General features: G+C 58.0%; 1 protein-coding gene across 12 annotated transcripts in view; it reads left to right on the forward strand.

The window, feature by feature from the left end:
• LINGO1 (leucine rich repeat and Ig domain containing 1) overlaps positions 1-27,623 on the forward strand; it is a 213,344-nt gene that overhangs the window by 168,173 nt on the left and 17,548 nt on the right. The window contains exon 1 of one of the 12 annotated variants that reach the window (XM_012457664.3): positions 22,897-22,958. The exons of 10 other annotated variants lie outside the window; for them this stretch is intronic. Coding sequence is in view for 1 of the 2 variants with exons in the window: in XM_012457665.3 (XP_012313088.1) it covers positions 24,763-24,768 (6 nt within the window). In the remaining variant the exon portion in view is untranslated. Of the gene's footprint in view, positions 1-22,896; positions 22,959-24,162; positions 24,769-27,623 lie in introns of those variants that run through there. One more of the 12 variants, XM_012457665.3, reaches the window with a different exon arrangement.

Below are 27,623 nucleotides of genomic sequence, written 5' to 3' on the forward strand. Positions count from 1 at the left end.
GAATGGCCCCACGTGCTGGAGGAGCCACGTTTGTGAATGCTGAGTGGGCCCCAGCCGTCACTGCCCTCGGGCCTGGGGCTTGCATTCCCCACCTCCGGCCCCGGCTCCACCTAGCTTACCCAGGGTGGCTCTTTGAAGATGCGCCATGACTGACTGAGGTCTAAGCAGCTACTCTGGGGTCCAGGAAGGGAGGAGGAGCCAGGCAGTACCAGGGACCCGGGCATCCCTGTCTGTCTGTCTGAGCCCTAGGAAAAGAGGCGGGATGAGTATCAAGCCTTAGAAGATTTGCTCCTCAGCTGCCATCCCTGCGGTCCCCAAGCCTGCCTGGCACCAGCTTCCATTTCATATGTCATGGAGATGTCAGCTGTCCTCAAAAACCAGGAGTCCACACAGCTGGTAGGAGCTGCCCTGGGTGGGTGGGCATGGGGAGAGTTTAAGGGCATGAGGGGCAGTGTCCTGGGGCAGCTCAGTCAAGGCCAGGGCTCAAGCCCTGCTCCCTCACTCCGCAGCTCAGCGACCAGGACTGCTGGGCACCTGTGCAGTAGCTTGCGATGGGGTGGGGCTGGCAGCCAGGTCGCCACTGCCAGGGACAAAGACACTAGCTCCTGGCTGCACTCCTGTTTCCCCCATCCCTCCACATCTAACATGGAAGTCCCAAAGTCCAGGGCATGTGTCAAGGACAAAGGCAGAGGGAAGGGGGAGCAGAGGGTGCCTAACCCACTTTTCTCTACCGGTGGGAGCAGAGTTCAAAGGCTGCCCCAGAGTGCTGCTGACCACAGAAAGCCACCCACTGAGGCTGGGGCAGCTCCTGAATGTCACCCCACATTTCTGCATCCTGGCAGGGCTGAGCACAGGCCTGGGAGTCCCTGCAGGAGATGGTCTCACGTGCCCAGGAGGATGAGTGGTGGACAGGGCAGCCGAGGGAACCCACACAGCCCCCATTGCAGCCAAGCCCCAGACCCAAGGCCCCGCTGAGCCGGTGCCACGCGCCTCACCATATGGGCACAGGGCGGCTGCGGGGGGAGGAGCCGGAGTTGCCATGAGAACCCGCGCGCTGGCATTTCCTCTTTTGGGGAGGCTGAACCGCACTTCGCAGGCGGTGTAGGCTTCAGAATCCCATTTCTCTGTGTTTTTTAGGAAGGGAAAAAGGGCAGGGGAAGGGGGTGGAAAAAGGCAAGGAGGGAGCGAGAGAGAGAGTCAGACAGAGGGAGCAAGAGGGAGGCACAGAGCTGTCTGGGGCTGCGAGGGTTGATCAGGGACCTCTGCTCCCCAGAGCTCAGTTCAGGGCTGAAGTGGGGTCTGGAGTTCCCTCTGATTCAGTGTCCAGGCCTTGGATAAACCTCTTCCTTAAATACACAGCCCTGCACCCTGCCTGAGATTCAACTCTTTGGACCCTTTCTGGGTTCCTTACAGTCACCCCTGTCCCCTGAGTGCCCAGCAGAGAGGGTAGCCACACTGGAAGCAGCAGAGGGCAGAGGACGCAGACTGTGCTCCCAGGGCCGCAGCAGGGGCAGGAGTCCACCTAACCCAAGTCCACTGGGCTTTAGTAGCTTGGCAGTGGAACTCCACATGGCCGGGGAAGACGTGGAAGGCTGCTTGGAGAACAGGAAACTACACAGGCAAGCAATGGAGAGGAGAAGGCTGGGAGGATGTGAGGAGCTGGCAGGAGAGGGTGGCATCCACCCATCAGCCACACTTGTCTCTCCAGGGGCTGGGGCTGGGACTGGGTGTTTGAGAACACAGGCTCCGGGGCAGACAGACCTGGGTGTGACTCTGGCTCCGTCTCTTCATACCCCTGGCAAATGAACCTCCTTAGGCCTCAGTTTCTCCAATCTGTAAGATGGGGATGGTGGCACCTACCTTGAAGGTTTCCTGTGGTGTGCAGCCGATGGGGAGGCCAGAGTGGCTGTCCTTGAGTGGCAGCCGCTGTTGGTGTGGTCACTCAGGCCATGGTCGCCGGCATCTGCTGGGGACATAGAGAGGAGTGAATAGACACGTTCCAGATCCTAAGAGGAGTGCCCACCCTGAGCAGAGGTGTGGCGGTGGGATCCAGCACGGCCATATTCGGGGAGGTGGCATTGTAGAGAGGGGCTATCCTGGCAGAGGAGAGGGTGGGATGGGAGGGAGAAGGCTATGAATGACAGTAGGCAGTTGGGGGCTGGGGCCGAACCAGCCTGGACCCCACCCAGGCCACATGGGCAGCTAAACTGGCCCCACGGATTCTCTAGTTCTTCTCCAGCTCCTCTTCCTGGAATCTCACCTGCTGCGTCTGGCGCAACCAGCCCTCCTTCCAGGAAGTCCCCTCCAGACCCTGCAAAATGCAGCCGCCATGAAGGGAGGCCAGCACTGTGACATTGCCCTCAGAGCTTCCTTGGTGTGTGACCCTCCCGACTGCCATTTCCCAGTTATGAATGGGGTTACGGATGGCTGTTCTTCCCTCCCCTGGGGGCTGAGTCGGCACCCATCAGATGAACGGGCAAGCCTCCCTTAGGGTGCGTCTAGGGAAAGCAGGAGTGAAGTCTGGCTTTGTGCCCTTGAGCAGGGAGGAAAGGGGAGGGTAGAGCATCGGGGCCACCTCAGCGCTGGCTGGTGCCTCCAATAGCAACAGAGCTCAAGTATTGAGTCCTACTCTGTGCCGAGATCTTCACATCTCGTTTCATTTTCACAATAACCAGGGAGTAGCATTATTTCCATTTGATACCGGATGAGAAGACCGAGGCTCAGAAAAGGACAGGAACTCACCCAAGATCACTCGGCTAGTGGCCTCAGGGCCAGGGTTAGAACCCAGCACTGTCCAGCCCCAGAGCCCTTTCCATGACCTCTCCAGGTCTTTTCCCCTGCCTCCCTCCACCTCTCACACACTGAAGGCCCCCGTCCAGCATCTCCAGTGGGCCACAGTGAGGATTCCAGGGGCACTGTGCTCAGTGAAGGGTTGAAAATCGGGAGGAATAGGCGCTGAGACCCCAGCCTCAGTCCCCACCGGCTAGGCTCTCACCATACCTAGCCAGCCTGAGGCAGCCCCAAGACCCTTCCACTTAGGGAAGAGCATGGTCCTAGCATCCGATGGATTAAGACTGACACAGCTTTGCCACCCACTCACCCTGGTTCCCCCATTAAGTTGCTGGACCTTCCTGAGCCTCCCTTTCATTATCCAGAAAATAGTGGCACTGGAGCAGTTAGGTGAGGCTAGGTTTCGCTGCAGTAACAAACAACCTCAAAATCTCAGAGATTTCAAACAACTCACAGTCATTTCTCACCCCCATTCCAAGCGTGGGATATCCACTCCTCGTTGTCACTGAGGGCCCCAGGCTGAGGAAGTGCCTACCATCTCGACCTGTGCATCCAGTTCCCGAGGTAGCAAGAAGAGGCATGGCCAGGGTCACCCTGGGTCTTAAAGCCTTCTCTTGTAAGTGACACTCGTAACTTCCACTAACGTGTCATTGGACAAAGCAAGTCACATGGCCATACCTAATGTTGAAGGGGACAGAGAATGGCAGTTCCGTGTGGAGTGCCTAAGAGAAAGAAAATTGGTATATTCGTTCACATTCCTTCATGATTGCCATAGGCAGCCAGCATGCAGGGACGCTGCGAACATTCAGTGAACTAAAGGGAACGGACCTGGGCAAACAGAAGGTGCCTAATAAATGTTACTCTTTTCACCTCCACCCCCAGCTCCAAGGAGATCCAACCCCCCTTCCTTTCCGAGCCATTTCTTTCGGATGGACTGTTAGGGTTGATGGGCACTCCCTACCTTGAGCAGGAAGACTTTTGCTTCTGGGGTGGAGACAAGTAGCAGCTTCCCCAGGGGCACATGGTGGCAGCTAAGGCAGGAAGCACGGACGGACAGCTCACTCCCAGCTGAGCGACCTGCACCCGGCCCAGTGCCTGGTTTAACAGATAAAAAAGCAGCAGAGACCAGTAATCCCTTGACTTTATTAAGGGCTTCATAAGATCCAGATCAAATTACATCTCCTGCAATCGAACAGTTAATTCAATTCCACTCAACAAATGTTCCATTCAATACCAAGAGGGCCTGGGGTGGTCTGGATGGCCCACCAGGCTGGGGACACCCCTGTCACTCAGCAACTTTCCTTGTTCCTCAGGAAGCCACCATCCTCCCTGGCTGGGGGCCACAGGTCTGCCCTAGAGTCAGGTCAGTTCAAGATGAGTTGCCAAAGCCTGGTGGGGAAAGGACAGCAGGCAGGAACAGTGACTGAGGACTTTGGGGTCACTTGAGCCCACATGAACCTGGAGTAGCAGATGGGGCCTCGAGACCCCTGGAGTCCAGAGCCACCTTAACTGTCAACCTTGAGTCCAAAACCACGAGGCTGTGTGACCTTGGGCAAGCCAGTTTTCCTCTTTGGGCCTCAGTCTCCCCAAATTAAAGGGTTGGTGTAGGTCCCTGTCCCCACCTTTGACATCGGGGTTCTGAGAGCTTCTTTGCCAACCTGGATTTCCCCCTCCCCAGTGTGAGGTGGCTCAAATAGGAGACCTGAACCATCCACCCTGCGTCATCCTGCACCCACTGGGCTGGGCCCTGAGGTCAAACCATGTACTCCCCAGCAATAGTTCACAGTCGAGGAAGGAGACAGATAAAATCCAGGTGGGGCGACAGAGGCACACTCCCTCCAGGAAGGCTCACTGGTCACCAGCCATGGCACAGCCCGGATAGGCTGTAGATTAAGCCCAGTTTCCTTCTGTCCTCCCCCAGTGTGCCAGCCATTGACATCACTGGGCTGGAAAAATCCAGGAGGACTCCCTGGTGACGGAGGAGTGGAAGCTGGACCCTGAATCACTTAGCTGGGCAGAGATGGGAGCAGGTTCCAGTTGGAGAACAGCAGGAGCAACAGCTTAGAGGTGGGGTACGTCTGGAGTGGGTGTGAGTGACAGACATCATTTGGAGGATATATTGACACAGGGAAATGTGATTTCCATGTTCTAGCAGCACACACACACACACACACACACACACACACACACACACACACACACACTCCTTCCCCAGCTTCAGCTGTAGGTGAGATGTTGGAGTTGCTCGGGAAGACGGAAGAGCTGTCAGTCAAAATTTCATAGTGCAGAGAAGGGATCCCCCTGGAAGCCCCAGAAACGCTTCCAAGTCCCCGGGGACTCCCAGAAAGGAACCCCCTTCTACCCATTGAATCAATAACAGCAGCAAGAATAGTAGTAACTCTTTTTGTCACTTTATTGTTAATGAGGCACTTCAGTATCCGTCATCTTATTCGATCCCTATAGTGGCCCTGTGAGGCGTGCTCTATCCCACTGATTCTCTGATTCAGAGAGAAGGCAAAAGATCTTGCCAAAGATGGTGGGTCCACAGCATGCCCTTGCACTGTTTAACTCTGTGGTCTATTCGTGCCTGCTTTTCAGGAGTCCCTTGGACCTTCGTAGGGTGGCATCTGCTCGGACAGCGGATGGAACAGGGCTCTGGCATGAATGGGATGTAGATTCTGGATGTTCCACTCTGTGGCCTTTCTTGACTTCTCCAGAGTTTGAGACATGGCTTAACCTCAGCCCACAGTCCCTAAGGGCCTGGCCAAGCCCAGAGACCCAAAACCCCAAACCTTAAGAGCACTAAATCCCCAATTCCTCTAGAGCCCCTTTCCCTTGAAACAAGGACAAAAGCAGCTAGTTCAACAGGTAAAGGGGTCAGCCACGCACTGCCCCAGACTGTGATGTCTTCACTTGCTGGAGCTGCTCATTGATCAAGCACCCTTGAGTTTGTATGAGCTTGTTCTTCCTTTGAAGCTGTTTGGAAAGTGTGATTTCAAGGACTTCAAACTGTGAGGCTAGCTTCACATACTTTGGAATCGTTGCTTATTCATTCAGAGCATGACTTAAGGAACTCTGAACACCTAGGTCCAGTGTAGCGCCCTCTAGGTAGAAATTGACTGTGATCAGCCACTACGTGATACAAATTGAGGCTTTTGTCATTTGACCAGAAGGAACTGTTACCACTTTTTCCAGATGTGCGTTGCCAGAAGCTCTGGCTATGCCCTGGGCCACCTGGTGTTAAGATTCTCCGGCCTCCTAGGCCAGTGACTTTGCCATTTGCTATTTTTAGGTTAGTTTGGTATCAGTCATGTGCTTATTTCTAATGCAGCCTGCAACTTACCAGAAAGAGGATGTGAACGCCTCCTTAGAGCTTCCATGTAGCTTTCTGAGCACTGTTCATTCAGTCTTCTGTCATTCATTCATTTATTCAAAAAATATTTCTTGAATGGCAGGTTCTGGAATACAGCAGTGAAACAGACAGCAAGCTCACAGCTACCTTTCCGCATGTGGAGAACTCTCTCCTCCCTGCAGTGCTGTTTACACCGAAAGTGGCCTCTGTGTGTGCACCCAAATGCGTGACTCTGCCATTGCTACTTTTTTCCAATCGGGATTTTCCTTCTCTACACTCCTTTTCTGCCTGACCCCTGCCTTTGAAGCCCACCAGGGAGGCCAGATCCGCTCTGGACAAAGCCTCGAAATGTCTACTTGCCCTACAGTAGCAGAGGTTGAGGGATGGGCTTGGGAGAGCCACCGCACCCAAGTCTCCACACAGTGCCCTGTCCTCGCTGGAGCCCAGACTCTCCCACCCCCTCTTTCCCATACTCCACCTCCCAGTCCTTAGCCCGTCATCTGCATTAGCCATATACAGCCTCTGCCCTCTAGGGCCACCCTGCAGGGCTTCCTCACAGCCTCCAGCATACATGCCTTCAGCCCCCACCTTCACCCCATCCCCATCTTGAGAGTCTCTATTTTTGGATGCAGCCTCCAGTCCCAGCCTGGCTTAGCCCCTGTACTGGGCAACTCCAGTCTGTCCTTACCCCCACTGCAGATGTGGCTTACTGATCAGGAGGGAGCGGGAGTTCACGACAAGGGTCCTGCCTAGATGGAACCCAGCCCTGGCCTCTGGGTTCTGATGGGCTGACTCACACCGCTCAGCCCAGACAAACCTGTGGGGTCCAGGCTGCCCGCTGCCTGATGCCCGGGGTTGCTATGGCGACCCTCTGCCAGTCTTCCCTGCATGGAGACAATCAAAAAATAATAGCAAGGACTATTTTATTCTGTGTCCCACCTGGGAGCCATTTAAGCCTCCTCACTCCTTTTGACACATAATACTTTTTTTTTTGCTTTTAAGATTATTTCTTCTCTTTCCCCCTCACTCCAAACCTCCGTGGCGTAGTCTTTGAGAGCCTTGAGTCTTAAACACATACACACACACACGCACGCGCACGCACACACATGCTGTGCACATGCTCACACACCACACGTAGACATCAAATCGGCTGCCCCGGTGCCTGTTAATTGGCAACAAAGCCCCACAGCCAGCCAAGCACCTTCACCTCACATTGTTCACCGCTTTACAGTTTGCAAAGCCCTTTTACCTCTGAGCTCATGTCAGAACGTGTGGGTGGTATTTATCTCCTCTCTGCTCTCGCACATGAGAAGGCTGAGGCTGAGGATGTGGGGGCCACTGGCCAGAGTTACCCAGTGGCTGGGTGGACCTGGACCTGTCTTGCTGGCACTCGAGTTGTTTTGCCATAGCCAACCCCCTGGGATGATAGAGTTGGTGGTAGGAGTGGGGCGGAAAGGTCTCCACCCTCCCCTTGGTGGCCATCACCTGCCCAGCCATGAGCAGTGTTGGGGGCGCCACACTCTAGGGGCAGCCTGTGGGAGTGCAGTCTCGGCAAGAGTCCTGCCTGCCACACTGGATTCCAGAGCCCCTAATCGCCCTCTGTGTTCCCTTGGTTTCTGTCCTCCAGCTAGAGACCGTCCCCAGTACCCCCAGCCCCAGCTGATCCAGCTTTCTACCCTGACCCGGAAGCCAGAGTGCCGTACCCCTCAGCTCCTTCCTTCGCCCCCTTCCTCCTCCAAATCGCTCTCTTCTTTCCACGTGGTACCCCTGAATCTTTGCTCTCCTGGTCCCTGGGTGGAAATGACCTTGCTGTTTCTCCATGGTTACTTCCGTCTCTGATGGTCGGTCCCATATTACAGACTCACGTGGGTATCTGTCTCAGCCTTACATTTGTACTACACACAGGCATTTCCGCTGACCGCGCATGTGTGTATTTCCGTCAGCCACATGTATCTTTCATAAAGTCCTCTGTCTTACCAAAGAATGGACATTTACATCGTACACAGGCGTCCACACCCAACAGTTGAATTTATGAACATTTACATAGGCCACATGTGACCGTGTGTGTTCCTATTAAAACACATTTACGTTGCCCAGCCAAGGACAGCTGTGGGTTTGCAGATGATACAGACTGCTCACCTGTGTCACCGCTGTGTCTAGTCTGAACGGTCTCTCTTAGCTTGCAGGATTAAGGGTCATTTTTTGGATGTGTCTGAAAGGCACTTCCCTATGTTTGGACTTGGGGTTCCACAGACCAGGACCCACAATGGCACGTGCAGAGCTGAGGGGTTCTGGGATGTGTGTACCGGATTCCTGGAGACCACTGGGGTGTGTGGCTGCAGGTTTGAGACCAAGGCCTGGGTTCCTATTGTCTCTCTCCTTGGGAACTCTGTTTAGCAGGGCAGCAGGGAGGAGACTGGGGTCCCAGAAGATCAGGGGCCTGCCTGAAGTCTCCAGCCCTGGAGAACAGGGTGAACAAGGGATGACCCTTGGGAAATGCGTGTGCCCTGGGCCATCATGGCTGAGTCAGTATGCTCCCAGGGGCCCCATTTATCCTACTTAGGGCTCCCCTTTCATAGCAGGGTCTCTGAGGCCCAAAGAGGTCAGGTCGGGGCTGAGACAAGCTGGGCCTGGCTCTCTGTCCCCCTCGGCCACACGCTGGGGCCAGGATCAGGCTGGGTTTGCTGTGACTAGAACCACTGTTAAAGGTTCTTTTGGCAGCTGTCAACATGGGAGTAGAGCCCAGCCTTGAAGTGAGAAGGTGGACAGATGTGGGTTCAGGCCTCAGCCCCACCACTTTCCAGCTGGCTGAGGAGTGGGGAAGGCGCGCAGCTGACACGGTGGTCATGTGCACGGATGCATGAGTGGACATTGCCACTCCACTGGCCGGTTGACAGTAGCTGGGCTAGCGACTTCCCTTCTCTGAGCCTCAGTTTTCCGCTCTGTGAAATGTTGCCGTAAGGGATCTGCCTCACAGGTTCATTGCATGTGAAGTGTCTAGCACAGCGCCTGGCACGCAGCCAGTGCGCCTTCAATGCTAACTCTTATGGTTAGTGTTAACATTGTCATTATTATTGTATCTGGGTGATCATGGGACTCAGTCTCCTTATCTGTAAAATGGGGTTGATGATGATACTGAGGGCCCCAGCTGCCCACACCTGATACCAAAGTCCTCCCCACTTACCACCCCTTCTCCATGGCTGCTGTCTGACTGCCCTGTCTTTCCCAAATGCTCAGGGCAGAGCCCAGAGAGAGGGAGGAAAGAAGGAGGCAAGGAGATAGATATCTCACCGTCCGTCCATCAGTTAGCAATGGTGGCACCAATTTTCATAGAGAAGGGGAATGTGCAATGTAACTAAAAAACTGCTTCCTCGGTGACTCCAGCAGCCCAGCCGTTGCCTTCCAGGAAAAGTGCTGAGGGCTGAAAGGAAAATAAAGAGAACAACCAGAGAGAGATAAGGAAGGAAGAGAGGGAGGGGTGGGAGAGAAGGGCAAAGCAGTGGGTGGAGAGCACAGAGGGGTGCAAGGTGCTGCCAGGGCCTTTCCCAGGCTGCCTGGAACAGCACTCAGCAAGGCTGCCATTGACTCAGCCCCTGCTCTGACCTTCCAGCTGCCAGCGTGCTCACCCTGCAAGAACCTGGGGTCAAAGTGAAGGAAGGCAGTTGTGATCCTCAGCACCGTAACTGTGCAGACCCCACTTTGTCCGGCCTCCAGACTCGACACCTGCCATTCCCTCCTCCTGGAATGTGTGATCCCCTCTCCTCCAAGACTGTCTCCTCCAGGGAGTCCCCTGGGATTCCATCCCCCCACCGCCCCCCGGCTGCCTTTCCCTTCTCTTCCAGCTCTGATCACCACCCACCTTGGGTCAGATCTTCGTGTGAGCTGGGTCTGCCTCTCCCCGGGACTGTGCTCTGGCAGACTGACCCTTTCATCCCTGGCTTCCTCATATCTCCTGTCAGGGGCAGAACAGCCCAGGGGGCATAACCAGGATCTGATCCAAGAGCCACCCTGCAAGTGGACCAAAGAGCTCCAAGTCCCCCGCCCCTCACCCACCCAGCCCCAAGCCCTCCTGCACCTCCATACTCTTCAGCTAGAGAACACTGGGCGTCCGTCCCAGGTCTGCCACTCACCTCACTGTGACCTTGGGCGAGCTCCTTAGCCTCCCCATGCCCCTGTGTCCTCCCCTGTAGACATAGGACCTCTGAGAGAATGACATGAGTAAATGCCTAGCTTCTAGGTGGGCCCTGGTGTCTGCCGACCCAGGGGAAAGGCGTAGATATCAGACGTGATGACCATTTCCCAGGCTCTGTGGTGAGGGTCTGCCTCCTTTCTGGGCCCAGTTTAGAAGAGCCCACCCTCCCTGGATGTCAGCTAATCCTGCCCAGTCACTTCTGAGTATCAAAGCGCCCATCCCTTACTGGGTGCTCCTGGAGACAGAGAAGCCCCAGGTTGTGGGGATGGAGACGGACAATCATGGGGGCAGACCCTGGCAGGGGACAAGGTGGGTTTGTGCTCTGCCGCATCTGCCCCAGGAGAGAGGCTGGCCGGCCCCTGGTCTGTCCCTCCCGGAAGTGGGGGAACCCCAGCTTCCTGCCTGTGTGTGCCCCACCTGCTTACAGACTTGTGACCTGTATTTGGGGTGCAGAGAGGAGGGAAGAATCTACCATTCGTAGCAGAGTCTCCTCCCTCCTCTCGCCTTCCCTGCCCCCTAGCCCTCTGGGTCACCATGACAGAGGGGTGCTGGGAGGCAGGACTCCTGTGAGGACGAAGCCAGAGGGTGCAGTGTGGGTGCTGTATTCAGGCTGGACAGGAACCTCCATGTAGGCCCAGGTCCCCCGCCTGCTGCTGTGTGGCAGGGTGGGGTGGAGTCCCTTACAGGTCACGTGCCCGGACCGGGCACATTTCCTTGACGTGCAGCTAGACACAGGCGGGGACCATCAGTGCCTTTCCTGACTATTTTACTACTTTACTGGGCCCAGAAGGTGGGGCAGGGGTGTGGCTGTATCTGCCCCTTGGCAGCTGGGTGTCTGCTCCACCGTACGACACCCGGCTCATGCCGAACGAAGCCCCTTCAGCCACCCTTTATCTCGCCTGCTCCCCAGCCCCTAAATGAGGTGGAGACCATCCCTGCTTTGCAGATGGAGAAACCGAGCCCTGCCCGCGCACTTGCTTATTCACAGGACTCGCCCTGGGCTGCCAGCCACACTGAGGCCACCTGTGCCCCCAGGCAGTGGAGGTGTCTAAGGGGTGCTTGGGATCTCATAGCCCTGGGCTGTCCCCTTCATGCCTGAGTAAGGCTGGCTAATGTCCACCACAAAGGGAGAATTACCAGCAAGGCCTTGAGCTTTGCTCCTGTTTACACTTCAGTTCCCAGTGCACACTGCTGGCTTCAGGAAAGGCTGCCAGCCCTTCTAGAGCGGGTCTGGAGCCAGCCCTCTGGGGGGACCGGGAAGACGTGTGCGGGATGCAGAGTGCAGGCAGATGTGGAACTGAGGCCCACGGACAAAGCAGCCCTGCGTTCACCGGTCAGAGACCCACTGGCCTAGGGATGGGAGGACAAACACAGTAGCCCCGAATTTGTTCACGATGCTTTCCACACTTCAGGCATTAGCTGGCATTTATCTTTAGCCATGAGGCGTGCACGCCCACCCTCCCCCCTACCTTCGGCACGTTAAGTGAATGTGAGAACTCTGCTGCCAAGTTTAAGCATAGAAAGAGAGCCGGGCACTGGTCTGCTGAGCAGCCTGGGTAGCTCCGGGAGAGAGGCAGTGCTGAGGCGTGGGCCTCAGGGCCGTGCCTCCACCCTGTCCCACCTGCCCTACTGTGTGCCCTGGGGCTCCTGCCCCAGCGTCTTGGGCTGGGATGTGTGGGGTCCCTGCAAGCTGGCTGGCCAGGGCTCCTTCCTCCCGGTGCCCTCAGCCCCTGGTGTGGGGAACGGGTGAGCACTGCTCCCTGCACCTCCCGCTCCGAGCGTGTATGTTTGGGAGGAGGGGTGTCTGGAAGTGCGGAGAGGGGTCCACAGCCCGTGAGTCACTGGGAACTTCCTGAGAGCGCTCCAGGCCTCTCTCCCCGCTCCTGATGAGCCACCGCCACCGTGCAGGTATTTATGGCTGGTTTTCACGCCCCAGCAGGTGGTGTGAACACTCTGTGTCTGAGTGTAAATGCCCATGTTTGGATTGGAGAGTGTGGGGAGCCCTCCCATCATCTGGGGCTTTCTAGATCTCTCCACCTCGGGCTGCCGGCCTGAGCCACATCGTTTATCCCACGGAGGAGAGCCCACCCAGGGGCCTCCATCCAACCCCAAACCACTCGCCACCATGGCTAGGCCTGGCTGCTGGTCCTGGGTCCATTAGCGCAACTTACCTCACCTCTCTTAGCCCCAATTTTCTCATCTGTGAAATGGGCACAGCTGTTGCCTCTGCGTTTGCTGGAGGGATTGAGGGAGGCAGCCAGCGCTGTGTCCTTCAGCTTCTGAAGTGGCCAGTGAGAGGCCGGCCTGGGCTCAGCCCCGCTCTGGGGCCCATTTCCGGTCATACCCTGGTTCCACGTCCTGGGATCTCTCTTGCTCTCCTGGTGTCGCCGGCGCCTCCACCAATGCCATCCGTATTTCCCAGGTGACGGAAATACTGCAGGCAGGTGGTGGGCTCAGAAGCAGGAAGATGCTCAAGCCTGTCTGGGGACCCCTGAAACCAGGGTACTCCTCCTCAGCCACCTCCCCTGCAGGCTCAGGGCAGCTATGCTGAGGGGGTTGTGCTTCCAGGACAGCCTGGGCAGAGAAAGGCTGGAGAGAGGGTGCAGACCAGGCACAGCTGGGAAGCCCTGAATGGGGGCCCGGGTGTTTTGCCTGTGGACTGCTGAAGGAGCTGCAGAAAAGTCCTGCTTGAGACACCTACCCTGACACACATGACAGAGACATCACACAGGTTTAACATGCCACATGCCACACAGATCTGCAACACAACACAGCTACGTATACCTCCTCAACTCCCCCAAAATAGCTACACTCGCAAAGCAGACAGGGCCGCCCCAACTAGACTCACGGTCACAAGGGCTGTCCCCTGGAGGGCTTGTGAGTGCCGGGCCCTGCCCCGCCGCTCTGATGGCTTCTCCTGGAGAATCCTCACCACTCTGTGGAGCAGGTGCGACATTCAGGAATGAGGGCGGAGAGGGGAGGGACTTGCCGAGTGCTCTGCCCAGAGTCCACATTCCAGGAGGTTCTTGAGCCATTGCACCCCGATTTCCCCATTTACTGCTGTCACCCCCTGCCCCATCCCATGCTGGAGCAGGATGAGGAGGGGACGAAAAGCGTTGTCCCTGGAAACAGCATCAGACTCTTGGGAAGGAAGTTTTCCCTGGGGCTTGCTGCCTCTGCGCCAGGGCTGCGGCTGCCGATCTCTGCGGGATAAGCCCTGAATCGTGGTGCCGGGGTGACCACCTTCACTTGGCTACTCCTGCATGTGATGAGGGAGTTTGTCAGACACTTTGCCCGTAATCAAAGGGATGCCATGCCTAAGAATGGCAGGGAAGGGGCGGCAGGCCCTGGAGCCAGAAGGGCCCCTTCGGAAGCTCCGCCAGCCTGAGGCTCCTGGCCTTCCCTCCCGCCATCCAACCCCGACATCCCTCTCTGCCCTCCGTGTGACCAGACCATTGCTGGTGTCCCAGCAGCCCTTGTCAAGGTCTGACCTAGACCGGGAGGGGTGAGGGCCCTTCCTACTGTGGACCTCCCTACCCTGAGGTTTACGTCTGCCCCCAGTCCTGCCCCAGGGCCCCGGGTCTCCCCTGACCTCGTGGACAGCCCTGCTCTCCTGCCTGGTTGAGCCCACATAGCCGTCCTGCTCCCAGAACCATCCAGGGGGCCTGAAAGACATCTCCATCCCCTTTCTGACCAGACCACCCCAGCTGCTCCCACCCTAATAAGTGGGTGACAGATAGGCAGGTGTCCGGGGCTCGGGGAGTTCTTGGGCAGGAGGAGAGCTCCTGGGAACGCCACACCACCACACCACAGCAGCTGTCAGAGGGTGCGCTGAGTGTGAGTCTCCGCCTCCTCCCAGGGCTGAGTCCAGCGGTGTGGGGAAAGGCAGCAGGCCCAGGCTCCACCCACTTCCTTGTTCACTTGCTGCGCAGCCTCTCTGTGCATCTGCAAAAGAGGCCTCGGTGGGATAGACCAAGGCTGCACAAGTGAGATAAGGGGTACAAGAGAGGACCCCTGGGAGAACAGGCTCAAAGCATATTTGATAAGAATTTTTGGGATTCCCTCCCTTCCTCTGGGAAAAGGAAACCCCTTGCAGAAGTCATGCCCCGCTGGGGGATTTCAGAACCAGGAGAGGAGCCTGCCTGCTGCCCAGGCCCACCCAAGTGACAGTCCCAGTCTTGCTCCTTGTGTGGCATGGAGCAGGTTACTGGGGCTAGGAAGGGCTTCCTAGGGCCAGGCTGGGGAGAGGGGCACCTTCCCTAGGCCCTGACTGGCCTCCTTGCCTTCGTGTGGCCCTTGGCAGAGCTGAGCACTCCATGGGCACCTAAGTGCCCAAATGAGGCTGGCTGGCTCCACCTCCTGGAAAGGAACATGGCAGAGACTGCAGACCCCCAGCCTGAGGGAAAGTGGGCTTCTAAGCTCTTCACGTTGAGCAGCCAAAATGCCAGCCTTCCCAGCTGTTCTTTCTCTCCTTTCTCCCTCTCCCCACACCTTGGGCCTCTCCCAGTTGGCAGCTCTGACTCCAGAGCCCTGCCTCTGTTTCCCTCCTCCAGTCCCTGGGGGTGGGGGTCCCCCGTGTGTGGTGAAGCCTAGGATGAACCAAGCCCTGGCACTGGGCACCTGCCCCCTCTGCAGCTGTCTCCCTCCCACTGCTGTCCTGGGCTCAGGTCTTAATGGAGCAGAAACAGCCAGGCAGAGGGAAGCCTCATTAAGCCTGATCTAATTAGGTGCCCCTGAGATGGGGTGGAAGGGGGAGGTCGAGAGCGCCCCATTCATGAGGGCCTACTGCGCGCAAGACATGTCACACGCATATGCTCTTACAGCCCTTCCCACAACTGCTTCTCTGCCTTTTGGCTAAGATCAAGCGTAGTGTCTATTCTTATCGGAACCCTTCCCACAACCCTCCCAGATAGGCATGAGTATCCCCAAGTGGCATGAATGCAAAGTGGCTCCAAGGGGGCAGGTGACTTGCCCAGGACCACTCTGCCAGCAGGTGGCTTCCCTGGGGTGTGCACCCTGAGTGTCCTGCCCCGGTGTCTAGTTCTTCCCAGCATCCCAGCTGGCCTCAGCCTATCAGGCTGGCGGGACCTCTGACATCCTGTGTCGCAGGTTTGTCCAGCTGCTGTCTGACACCGCAGTGCCGGGACAGTCACAGCCCCATTTCTGGCTCTCTGTGTCTCTGGGCCTCCTCTGTCTCCCAGGACCACCTGACTCCACAGTGGGTCAAGATGGTGGGAGACGGGTGTGGGGCCAGCCAGGCTCTCAGCCTCCTACCACGCCCACCCCTCATCTGTCTCCTGCTGTAATCAGGGAGGGTGTGGGGGGAGCCCAGGCAGTGCCAAGAGGCCGGCCGCCCCTCCGTTAGTCTTAGCTAACAAGCTGTTTATGGGTGCGACATGACACCTGCTTTCTTCTTTATAACTTCAATAATTTATAGGCATATTAGCGGCCAAGCGGCTGCCCTGGGTCCCAGCCAGACGGGCTGGGGCGATGCAGCCGGGTGCCTCTGCCGATATTTACTCTCTCCCACCATCAATTATTAAGGAGCCCTCCCCTCCTTCATTTTTGCACATAATTACATGCACCGTTATGGTTCGAACTCCCCTGCTCTTAATCTCTCTGGAGAGGGACCCAGCCTGCCCGACAGGACTGAGATGGCGTGGGGACCCACTGGCTGGAGAAAAAGGCGGGCAGCCTCAGCCCTACAAACCCCTCTCAGCTGAGTTAGCACCTCCTTGGCCAGCAGGGGCCTTCCTCGGGGCTGGCTGTCTCTCCCTCTACCCCAGGGCCCAGCCTTTGCACCTGCTGTTCTGCCTGGAACACCAGCCGCCACCTCCTGTGTGGCTGACTGATCCCGACTCACCCTTTGATTTCAGCTCAGCCATCACTTCCTCCGCGATGTCTGTCCTGCCTGCCGTGTGTAAGCAGCCCCACCCCGTCTTCTCCCACCTCAGCCTGGGCCACACCAGGTTGACTCTTGCCTGCCACACCATGGGCTTTGGGGCCCAGAGGAAACTGTGGCAAATGTTTGGCATTTGATGAATGAATGAATGAATGAAGAAATGAATGGATGGATGCCTCTACCCGTCTCACCACCAGTGAGCCCACTGAAGCATTTGCCTTCACCCTTCTCTTCCAGGAAGCCTGTCCTATTTGCTCCACCTCCTCCGGACTCCTCCAGATTCTCCTGGTCTGGGCTGAGATCCTTCAGTAGACACCAAGGCCTGGTTCCTCCATCTGTGTCCCCAACACCAAACAGAGGACAGGTCAGAATGGAGAGAGGGCACATCCTGACAATCTCAGTGTCAGTGTGACCTGGGGAAGTTGCTCCTGTTTCCTCACTGCTCACTGTTCAATGAGAATAATACCGGTCCCTACTTGACAGGGTGTGCTTGAGACTTAATGAGATCATCTGCACAAGCACCTAGTATGTGACCTCACATGCCATAGGCACTCAAGCAGTATCCTCAACCTCCCCGTTGTCTGTGAGTCGCGCACATGTGAAACTGAACCACACCGAATTACGTTGGGTTGAATTGTCCTATTTACACCTTCTCTTGTCCACACTTCCTTGTTTTTAGTCTCCCTGCCATGCAGCTGGCACCAGGCTTGGCTCACAGGGTCTCTGCAAATATTGCAGATTGATGAATCAAGACGTTGCCAGTCTGTCAAGCCACGCCTATCAAGGGAAAGGGGTGAGTATCTCCCAAGCCCCAGCCAGGGAGATAATGTGGACCCCTCCAAGTTCATGACAGAGTGAGGAACCAGGCCCTGGCTTCCCACTAGACTGCAAAGCCCAGGAATAGCTCCCTGGATTCTGTGTGCCTCGGTTTCTCGCTCTGTAAGAAGGGTAATAACAGAAGGGAGCCCATAGCATTGCTGAGAGGATTGAGTGAGTTGCTGAGTGAGTGGATAACACACGTAGAAACACTGTGCCCCTCTTGGTGTGGGGTTCAAAGTGTGGAGATCGGGATAGGCCTGACCCTGCCACCTCCTCCTGTCTCGCCCTAGAGGTGGCCGTCCCCCGGAATTGGTGTTGATCACTGTACTGCATGCTTTTATACTTTTCATGTATTTGTAGGCATCCGTTTTCAGCTGATAGGGTTTGGGGCTTGTTTGTAAAGTTGATATAAATGGCGTGCCTCGTACGTGTGTTTGTTCTCCCTCCACATGGTGGTTATGAAATCACCCCCGCTGATGCAGGGAACTCCGCGCACCGTGTTCATTGCTGCATAGTATCTCACTGTGTGAATGTACCGCATTCTGTCTATTCCTCTTCCCGTGACGGGCATTTAGAGCATTTCCTGTTTTTCACTGTAGCAAACCATCCCGCCACACGCGTCCCTCTGCTTGCCTTGTGCTCGTGCTTCAGGAACGCTGGGTCGTAGAGTGTGCATCTTTTTGCCTTTACTGGAAAACCACAAGTTGCCCGCCCCCCAACAGCAGTCACTTCACTACCTTATCTCAATGCCCCTGCCTCACTGGGAGAAAGGAGTTACTATACCCATTTTACAGATGGAGCATGTGTTTAGTCATCTATTGCTGCATAACCAATCACTCCGAAACTGAGCTTAAAACAGCAAATATTTATTACCTCCCCGTTTCCACCAGTTGGGAATCCAGGTGAGGCTTAGCTGGGTACCTCTACCTCTCACAAGGCTCCAATCTAGGCATCAGCTGGAGCTTCAGTCACCTCAAGGCTCAGCTCGGAGAGAAACGGCTTCCAAGCTCACTCGAGTGGCAATTGGAAGGTCTCAGGGCCTCATGGGGGACTGACTAGAGACATCAGTTCCTTTCCATGTGGGCTTCTCATAACATGGCAACTGTCCCTCCTCACAGCGCAAAGCAAGCAATCGAGAAAAGGTACCCAAGATGGAAACCACAGTTGTTTTGCAGTCTAATCTCACAAGTGACATTAGCATCACTTCTGCCATATTCTCTTCATTAAAAGTGGGTCCATTGATCCAGCCCATACTCAAAGCGGGGGGAGGATTCCACAAGCAGAGGAATACTGAAGGTAGGGACCACTGGGAGTCCCCTTAGGAGCTGCCTATCCCTGGGCAACTGAGGCTCAGAGAGGTAAGGTGACTTGCCCAGGGTCACACAGGAGTCAGGGACAGCATCAGAACTGGAACCCAAGACTGCCTGGCCCTGATGCTGGGCACCTTTCAGCCACCATGCTGCCTTTGACTTAATAACAGATTCTGACTTAAGTTAATAAACAAGTCTCTTGCACAATAGAACTTAAGGCAAGCGCTTAATGAATGGATTTGCTAATAGTGCTGCCTGTTTGCACACATTAGCTCAAATTCCCCCGACATGATCCATGGGGACAGCCGAGCCAGGCTCTCAGGAGGAGCCTGTCTGCCAAGCGCAGAGCCCCGGTTCCCATGGAGCCAGGGAGCGATCTCTCTACTACATTTTCTATTTTTTTTTTTTTTGTTCTTGTTTTTGCTCCTAATTTAATTTTTTTAATGGAGTGCACACTTACTTGACTTCTTAAGAACAGCTAACTGCATCCCACAGTAACTCAAGGTCAGGAATATTGGGTGTTTTCCTGGAGGGACTTCAGAGGGGAGTGCCGAGGTCCCCTTCACTGACTGGCCCCAGACCAATTTCTTGCTTCTCAGCCACTGTAGATACAGGAGCCAGGCCACCCAGCACAGAATGGCTGTGGCAGCGCTGAGTGGGGGCCAGGCCCAGACCTCACTTCTCTGCCAAGGCTTCTGCCTTGAGTCCTCCAAGAGCCTTTGAGCCTCCCCTGATTCCCAGTGAGATTCCCAGTAGGGGATGCTGCTGACTGCGTTGCTTCTAGACAAGTGACATGTCACTGGCGCTGAAACATTTCCATGGAGGCATGGTGCCCAATGCCCCAAGGTGAGAGGGAGTAAGAAACGCAGATCCGAGAGCGTCCCTACCCTCTGCCCTGGCCCTCTTCTCTAGGGGTATCCACTGGTCCTTCCTGATTAAGAGACTTCAGGCAGGAGTTATTTGCACACATCAGACCCTCTGGAATCAGGGCTGTGGGCTGGCTGTGGAAACTGGAGGAGACACAAGATCAATCCATGGCCTCAGGGTGTTGCTCATTCTCAGGGGACAGAGAATGTGGTCCACGTGTCTCCGAGTGGCCATGCTGAAAGAACCTTAGGGTAGAGCCACGACTTTACAGAGGAGGGCTTGGGAGACAGCCGGCGACCATGACAGTCGGTATGAGCCTTCACCTAAAAATACCTGCGTTTATCAAGTTCCTACTGCATCAGCATCAGGTAGATACGAGCCACACATTAAGTCATGTGACCCTCACCACACCCTGTGAAACTGACATTATCTTACAGAGGAGGAAACCGAGACTCAGGAAGGTGCCCAGGGACACACAGCCCCGCCCGAGGGGAAGATGAGGTTCTCAGAGCAGGTTTTTGGAAGGAGGGGGACACACAGGGACCTGAATTGGAAGGGGAAAGGATTTGAGGAGCTGAGAAGGCTGTGGATGACAAGACAAGCATGAAGTAAGTGCCAGGGAAGAGGATGCCCCAGTTAAGTGCACCTCCCACACCCTTGCTTTTGCGTCTTGGCCTCAGCCTGCATCCATCAGGGATGCTCCCTGGGAACCAGCATGTCTCCACACCAACTTGGGCCAGCCACTATGGGGAGAGGCCCCCTCCAGGTGAGCCCCCGTGCCTTCCCCATTTTGGCTACCCCATGCAGGATGTGGAGGATCCAGACTTGGGGAGCACTTGACGAGGGACCTTCCTTTAAGATACCCAGGCCTGACCCTTTGTGATATGCTTACATGGGAAGCTGGTATCCCCATGTCCCCATTGACTCTTGAGAAGGGGGTCAGGAGGGGGCAGGAAGGCTTTATACCACATCTCCAGGACCACCTCCAGGAAGGGACGGTCCCGCTAGCCCCTCAGGGGCCTCCGTCCCTGGCCGGCCTCCACAGTGCACCGGCGCAGGGCCTGACCTATGGATATTCTGCCACTGCTCGATCCGCTTCACTCCAGCCTAGTACTTCATTATACCACGGCCCTAGCAACCCCAGTGTGGAGGGCTGCGAGAGCCGAGTGGGGGGCTGGGGTCCCTGTGATGGCTTCCAGAGGCTGCACAGCCCCCAGCTTCCATGCTTCAGCCTTTTAGGGACTCAGGGTCATCCAAGGAGCCCTGAGCTTAGACACCCCCCAGGGCAACCCCTCATTGAATCTCCGGAAAAACTTTGGCCTAGGGAGGGGCTATGACCCCCTCAAGGTCACACAGTAAATTAACAAGTTAGCTTGTGGCATAAAGTAGAACACGGGGCCGCCTGAGCACCCGGCTCCACCTCACTCCCCCAGCCCTACTCCACACCCAGTGCTGCCTGCCCAACCCCCACTCGCCTCCCAGGCTCCTGGTCTCCGTTTTTCTTGCTAATTAGAGGTCTCAGCAATGACTCTGCTGTCCCAGCCATTTTAGAGCCATCATTAATTTCAAGTGCCTTTAGAAATAATCATCATCATAAAACCCTGGGAGCTGCTGGGATGCCGGTGGATAGGACCAGCATAGAGAAGGCATGCAGGCAGGCCTGGTGTGCCACCCTCTCCTTTCTGTGCCCAGGGGACCCTTGGCCCTTGCCCCAGCTCCGCCTCCTGCCTCCTCAGCCTCTCAGAGTGAGAGGAGAGCAGGACTAGAGCTCTGACATCAGATATACAGAGAGCTTCAAAGCCCAACTCTAACTTTTATGCACAGTGAACCTGAGCGAGTCACCAGCCCTCCCAGAGCCTCGGTCTTTTCATCCGTACAGTAGGGACAGCGATGCCAGTCTTGCAGAGAGCCGAAGCTGTGAAGTGTAGCTGAGTCTGGTTTACAGTAAGGGCTGAGTACACGTTGGAGGGTCTTATCCCCTCCTCCTGTGTTCCCTGGCAAACTCATCCCCGCCTCACCGCTTTGCTGTGAGCACTCAGGCTGGCTTGTTCCAGCTGCCGGGACTTGCTGAGTTCTCAGCCTGCAGCCAGGGTCTGCTGTGTGCCCACCCAGGAGACACGCAGTCTCAGACCTGCTCTTGGGAGCTCCTAGTCTGAGGTCAGAGGGAAAAGATTAGGGCCCTGCCTCTAAGGTCATTTCAGTCTGGGGCAAGTAGGCAGGAATAGAAGAAACGGGTCTTGGTTAGGTTTTGAAGCACAGGTAGAAAACACAAGGGTGGTTTGAAGCACGCCACGAGGGTGGTCCAGTGAGCACGAAGGCCTGGGGTGCAGGGGAACGTTCTTCAGCTGGAGCTCCTGGACATGGTCCCCTGGTTGTGCCAGAGAAGACTCGGACCGGGCCATGCCGATATGTCACATTCTCCATGGTCCTGGGACCTCTGAGAGGGCTCTGCTGGGGACCACCACACCCCCACAGGAGAGGAGAGAGGTAGTCTCCTCCACAGCTTATGCAGAGGTATCTGACTGGGTGCGGACCCAGTGACACACCCTCCTTTCCTGGAGTCTCTGGGTGACAAGATCAGGTACCCATAATCTCACGAGGCCCAAGCTAGGCCCTCAAAAAGGCCTCTCTTCCAAGCTGTTCCCCCAAAGCTCCCCTCTCCCTGTCCTTTCCATTGGAATAAAACAGGGAGAGCTGGGAGGGGTCATGTCTTTTGGAGACAAAGGGAAGGGGAATGGCTCGGACGCCACTGACAGCGGAGAACGGAGGCCCGGGGCCCTTCCTCCCAGACACAGCTCTGTGGCCATCCCTGCTGCCCCCGAGGCGCGGAGATCATTGTGGGGCCGGAGGACCCCACCCCAGGACCCCAGCTTCCTCAGGTGGCCCCTGGGCGCTGGGAAGTAGCGGCGGTGGGCTCGTCCCCATCTCTTCGCCGAGATCACTGAGGCAGGGAGCAGGTGAGTCGGGGGCGGAGAGATGTGGTGGCCGCGCCTTGCCTGCGTCAGTCACCGCACCAGGAATAGCCCCCGCCCCCGCCCCCGCCCCCCAGCGGGTCTGCGCGCCCGCCGGGTGCCTGGCGGAGCCTTTACGCAGGAGCCAGCGAACGTCTATTCCTGTCGGGCTGGTGGGAGGAGGCGGCGCGGGAGGGCGGGAGCACGGGTAGCTCACAAACAGCCAGGGTGGGGGGCTGGGGAGTCTGGGGAGGGGTCCAGGCAGCGGGGAGTTGAGGAACCGGGAGCCGCCTGCGCTGGGCTCTGTGAGTGACGGGACCCCTGGGCTCGCCTCCCCGCTTCCCCTCCCACCTGTAAGTCCCTCTGCCGAGCCTGCCCCCTGCTGGTCTACTCAGCCCTAGAAGGCGAGTTCAATTCCCTTTCCATGCCTTTGGGGGCTGTGTGACCACGGGCAGGGCCTGGAACCTCTCTGGGCCTGTGCTTTTCTCCCTCTGTCACAGGGAGACAATAGTGCCGCCCCCCCGAGTGTTGCTGGAGGGTGAACGTAGAGTTGACAGCAGAGCATAGCACGGACACCTGCTCGGAGGGGGCTCTAGCTAGGCCTAAGATGAGGATGGGCATAGTCACAGGAGACAGGAGAAAGTGCTCCAGGCGGGACTGTCCAGAGCAACGATGCGCCAGAGAGGCTGAGAAGTGCCCAGAAATGGCGCAGCTGGAACGGAAGGTCTGTGCGAGCCTGTGGGCTGTGTGTGAGGCTGGACAGCGGAGAAGCAAGGTGCTGCTGGGGGTGGGGAGAGGTCCCTCCGTGGCTGCCAGGCATCTCTGCAGTGATGTCGGGCAGGCTCCCTGGGAGAGGGGTGGCACTGGAAGTGGGAATGCAGGGTCTGCCCCAGAATCGGTGAGGCTCTGGGCTAGATCGCCTCCTCCCCAGCCTCAGCTGCCCCCGTGGACTCAAGGTATCAGCATTCATGTGCTAACGGGGCGTTCGCAGCAGTGGAGAAGGGATGGCTGGCAGCGTGGGTGGCTATTCTGATAAAACTGGCTTGGTGTTAAAGGGCGTCTGGCTTCAGGGAGGTACAGGTAAAAGGTGAGGTCCTGAGGGTGGTGGCCTACTCGGCAGGCTTTGCCAAGACATCCCTGCTGGCCTAGTCTCTGTAGCTGTGAGTCAAGGAGGATCTGGATCTCCGAGGAGAGGTCCCATTCCTTGGGCCCATCTGAAGCTGTGGCCCCAGCCGAGGATCCCCGGGACCGTTCCGGAGGAGGATGGGGAACAGTCAAGCCCAGACGGAGGCTCTGCGCTGCCCTCTGCTGGCCGCTGGATGCAGGGCCGCCGGACGGCGCGGGCCAGAGAGGCCTGCCGCCCTCTGCTGGGCAGGAAGCCAGGCTGGGCGGGGACCCCCGCCGCAAGGAGGCACGCGAGACCCCGCTCCTGGGTAGAGCCGCCGGGCCAGCGCGGCTTGCTCGCCGTCCCCTGAAGCTTCCCGTTCTGCCTGCCTCGCCCTCGCGCTGCCAGGACGCGGGCGTTCCAGGCTCGCGGACTTTCCGAGAGGAGGGGACAAGGCCAGGTCGGGGGCTCCCGGTCAGCCTCCCCCTGCCGTCCTCCAAACAGCCCTGTTCGGGTGGGGATCCCTGTCCGTCCTCCTGTGTGTGTTCGTCCACAGCCCAGTTAACACGTGTAAACATACTGGCGCGCTCACATGCACACGCATGTGGCCACACAAAATCACACACAACAGTGTGCGCGCACACACCCAGGGAGGACCGCACGCCGGACTCCCCGGGACCCGGAGGGGCGCGGCCGTGTGCGGAGCTGGAGCGCCGTTCTGGTGGCCCCTCGCCTACGCCCCCTCCGCTAAAAGGAGAGAGCCCCCCCCACCACTAGGTTTTGCGGCCGCGCCTTCTCCTCCCCCTCCCGGCTCCCGCCGCTCGCACGCTTCCTCCTCCCTCGGTCCCTCCTCCCTTCCTGGCTCGCTTCTGGCGCTCCCTCCCCGCGCCGCTGCAGAGCGCAGAGCCCGAGCGGGAGCCGGCGCGGGAGCCGGAGCGGGCGGCGGGCGACAGCGCAGGCGGCGGCGGCGGTGGGTCCCGGTCCCGGCCCCGGAGGGCGCGGAGTCCCCACCCGCGCCGCTCCGGCCGCTCTCCCGACGCGGGGCGCCCAGCAGCATGCGCAGCCTCTGCCCGCCGGCCCCGGCCCCGCGGCGGAGCGCCCCCGGCCTCGACCCCGGCCCCAGCGGCAGAGGCGGCGGCGGCGGCTCCGGGCCGGCCCGGGGCGCAGAACCAGGCTCGCGGATCCCGCGTCGCGCGTCCTGAGCGCGCCTGCCCCTCCGCCCGCCGGGGCCGCGGCCTCCCACCTCCCCACTCCCGAGCCCCGGCCCCGGCTCCGGCTCGGCTCCCGCCCGCGCGGGGCGGACAGACGGACGGCCAGCCCCGCGAGGGCGCACGGACTGCCGGGCGGAGGTGTCAGAGGAGGAGGAGGAGACGGAGGAGGGGGCTGGGCAGGGGCTGGGGCTGGGGCCGGGCCGGGCCGGCGGGAGAGACATGCGATTGGTGACCGAGCCGAGCGGACCGAAGGCGCGCCCGAGATGCAGGTGAGCCTGGCGGCGCGGCCAAACCCCAAACGGGCAGCCCCGCGGCAAGCGCCCCTGGGGACTGCCGTCGGCCCTGGTTGCGCCCTCCTGGGGTTGCAGGGCACCCCGGTGCCACCCAGACCTCCTTTGGGGTCACAGGCCTGATTTCCCCTCAAGCCTCAGAAATGAAGATTTTTCCTTTCCCACACCCCTCCCTCCAACCCTAACAAATTCCGGGTTTGTAAGCTGGGAGCCTGGAGCTGGGGAGGGGCCCCACACGGGTGTCCCAGTACTGCTCTCCCCTTCCTGTTCCCCCTCCCGTTCTGAGCATTGGTCACTCTAGAGGGTAAGCCCCCTGCTCAGCCCTGGGTGGGTACCTCCCTTCGTGGACCCCAGGTGCCCCCAGGCAGCCCCCACCAGTGCCAGACACTCCCTAGCTGGTGGACACAGGTCAGGGACTGGGTTTCTCCACAAGCTGCAACCTGGATGGCACCTCCCCTGACATACAAGCATCGCCCCTTTCCAGCTCCTGCCCTGTGAAAAGGAGATGGGGAGTAGGGAGAATGGAGGAGAGGAAGTTGGGGACCAGGAGAACCAGGAACCCTTTAGGGGCCTCCCCTTTGTCTGCCTTCAGCGCGGGCTCTCACCTCCTCCTGCCCCACTTTTCATTCTAAGGCAGAGCGGGTGGAGGTGGGAACCAGCTGAGAAGGTGAGGAGGGAGCCTCCTGCTCCCCCTCACGCCCTTTTCAGGATGGGCTGTGGGCTCTCTGCTCTCAAGGCATGCCAGGAGATGTGTCCTTCCGGGCGGATCCCACTTTGAGGAGGAGGGGTGGGGCCAGGCCAGTGGGCAGCCCCCTCCCGGTTCCTGCTAGGGTCGCAGCCCAGCCTGGTCCAGCCCAGCTGTGCCGGCACCTCCTCTTTGTTCTCAGAGGCCTTGGGGTTGGGGTGGCAGAGAAGGGGCGCCTGGGAGGATGGGAACAGCTCTGTCCCGGGGGTGGGGAGGGTGGGGGTGCAGGAGGCCCCAAGCCAGTGGGGGCTCTGGCATCTGGACAGCCCCTTCCTGCTCACCCAGCCCTCCCTCGGCCCTCTGCTTGGCTTGGGCAGCCAGAGGGCGCATAGCCCAGCCTGGCCAGTGGCTCTGGGCTCAACTCTGCTGGTCATTATGCCAGCGACTTCAGCACCAGTGCCTCCCATTCCCAGGGAGCAATGAGCTGGGGCACCTAGGCGGCAGAGAGCCTGGGGCTTCCCCAGATCCAGCGCAGAGTGTCAGTGAGGGCTGCTCCCAGACCCTTTGTCCTTGTGTAAGCCAGGAGGGAGCTCGAAATCCTCACGCCTCTGGGAAGGCGCTAGCACAGGTCTACTGGGGCAGCACGCCTGTCCCTCCTGCTTTCTACCCGTGGCCTGAGGTGGGAGGGAGGGTACAGGGTGACACGGAGAGAGACCAAGAACTCCTTGGAACCGTGCTGAAAGAGGGCACAGACTCAGATCCGGGCTCCCAGCAGCACCCAGTTGCCCCTCCTGGAAGGGGCTTAGAGAAGGCGGGGACAGGCCCCTGCCCCCCTCCCCACCCTCTGCCAATTTACGTGTGAGCCCCTGGGGAGGGCTTGGTTAAAGCTGCAGTCTTCCCCAGGGTCTGGAGTTAGAGTGGGAACCAGCTTTTAGGGGGATGGGCATGTTCTCGAAGCCAAGTTCCCATGGCCTGTGGGCTGAGGGGTCCTGTGTAACTGGAAGGGAGGTGGGAAGAGTACTTACTCTACCCAGTCCTCTTCCGTCTGGGTTTATCTCATCCTCCGCCCTCTGGCCATCCATTTTTCCTATATTGGGTATTGCTTTCTAAAACCCAGACTCCCAGAGGGATACCTCCCCCACCTCACCCCACAAAAAGCAACCTCATGTGGAGGTGGGTGGCGGCTCTGCATGCAGCCCGTCGGGGCCCCTGGTGCCAGTGATGGCTCGTGTGTGCTGCTGCTCTTCAGGCGCCTGCAGAAGCAGGTATCCGGGGAGCACAGTTGGGGTTGGGTGTGTTTCTTTTGGGAGGTGAGGCAGCACAGGCATTCGGGCGGGGTCCCACAGAAGCATGAGACCGTGTGGAGGGTGGAGGGTGGAGGAAGTGGAGCCAGGGACAGGCCAGGGAGGGGAGGCAGTAGGCGTGGTGGTCTCAGGGTCAGGGCTTTAGTTTGCTGGCCAGAGTGTCTTGGGCTCGCTGTCCTGCGTGTGGCACTCTGTGGAAGTGGCCTCCCAGCCCCCATGGTCAGCCTCTGATGGCCTTCTGTTCTGTTTCCTCCGGTTCCTCCACGTATCCCCCCATCCTCACCTGCCTTAGCCCTGCATCCCCTCACAAGAGGTCCTGTCCTCTCCTTCTCCTGACCCCCTCCTCCAAGAAGCCTCTGTGACTGCTTCAAGTCATTCACCCCTCTTCTCTAGGCACTCGCAGCATAGAGCCACACTTGTTTGCACTGAATATAGTAGCAGCCCATTCACGCATGCATTTGTTCTGCACATCGTAGCCAAGCTGCCTGCTCGGCTCTGGGCTAGGCGTGGTCTGCCTTGAACACCCTGGGCAATCCTAGTACCCTTCCTTTGGCCCTCTTCCGTGGCCCCTGGGTTGGGACAGACCCTTGGAGGTACCAGGGAGTAACTCTTGGCTAGCTGCAAGGACTACCTGTGCATGAATGCACAGAGCTAGGTGATGTCAAAGGCGCTTCAGGCAGGAGTTGGAAAGGGACTAACGGGGTATTCAGTAGCCCACATGGACACTCAGAGAAGGCTGGATTTCTCCCTGGAGGTCGAGGTTGTCAGAGATGCTTTAGGAAGAGGGGGAGACTGGCTGAGTCCTAGGGAAGTAGCAGACTTTGCAGAGACACAGAATCGAGGAA

This window comes from Aotus nancymaae, unplaced genomic scaffold (assembly GCF_030222135.1).
Source record: "Aotus nancymaae isolate 86718 unplaced genomic scaffold, 86718_ANA_hifiasm-v0.15.2.pri h1tg000003l, whole genome shotgun sequence".
Taxonomy (NCBI): Eukaryota; Metazoa; Chordata; class Mammalia; order Primates; family Aotidae; genus Aotus; species Aotus nancymaae.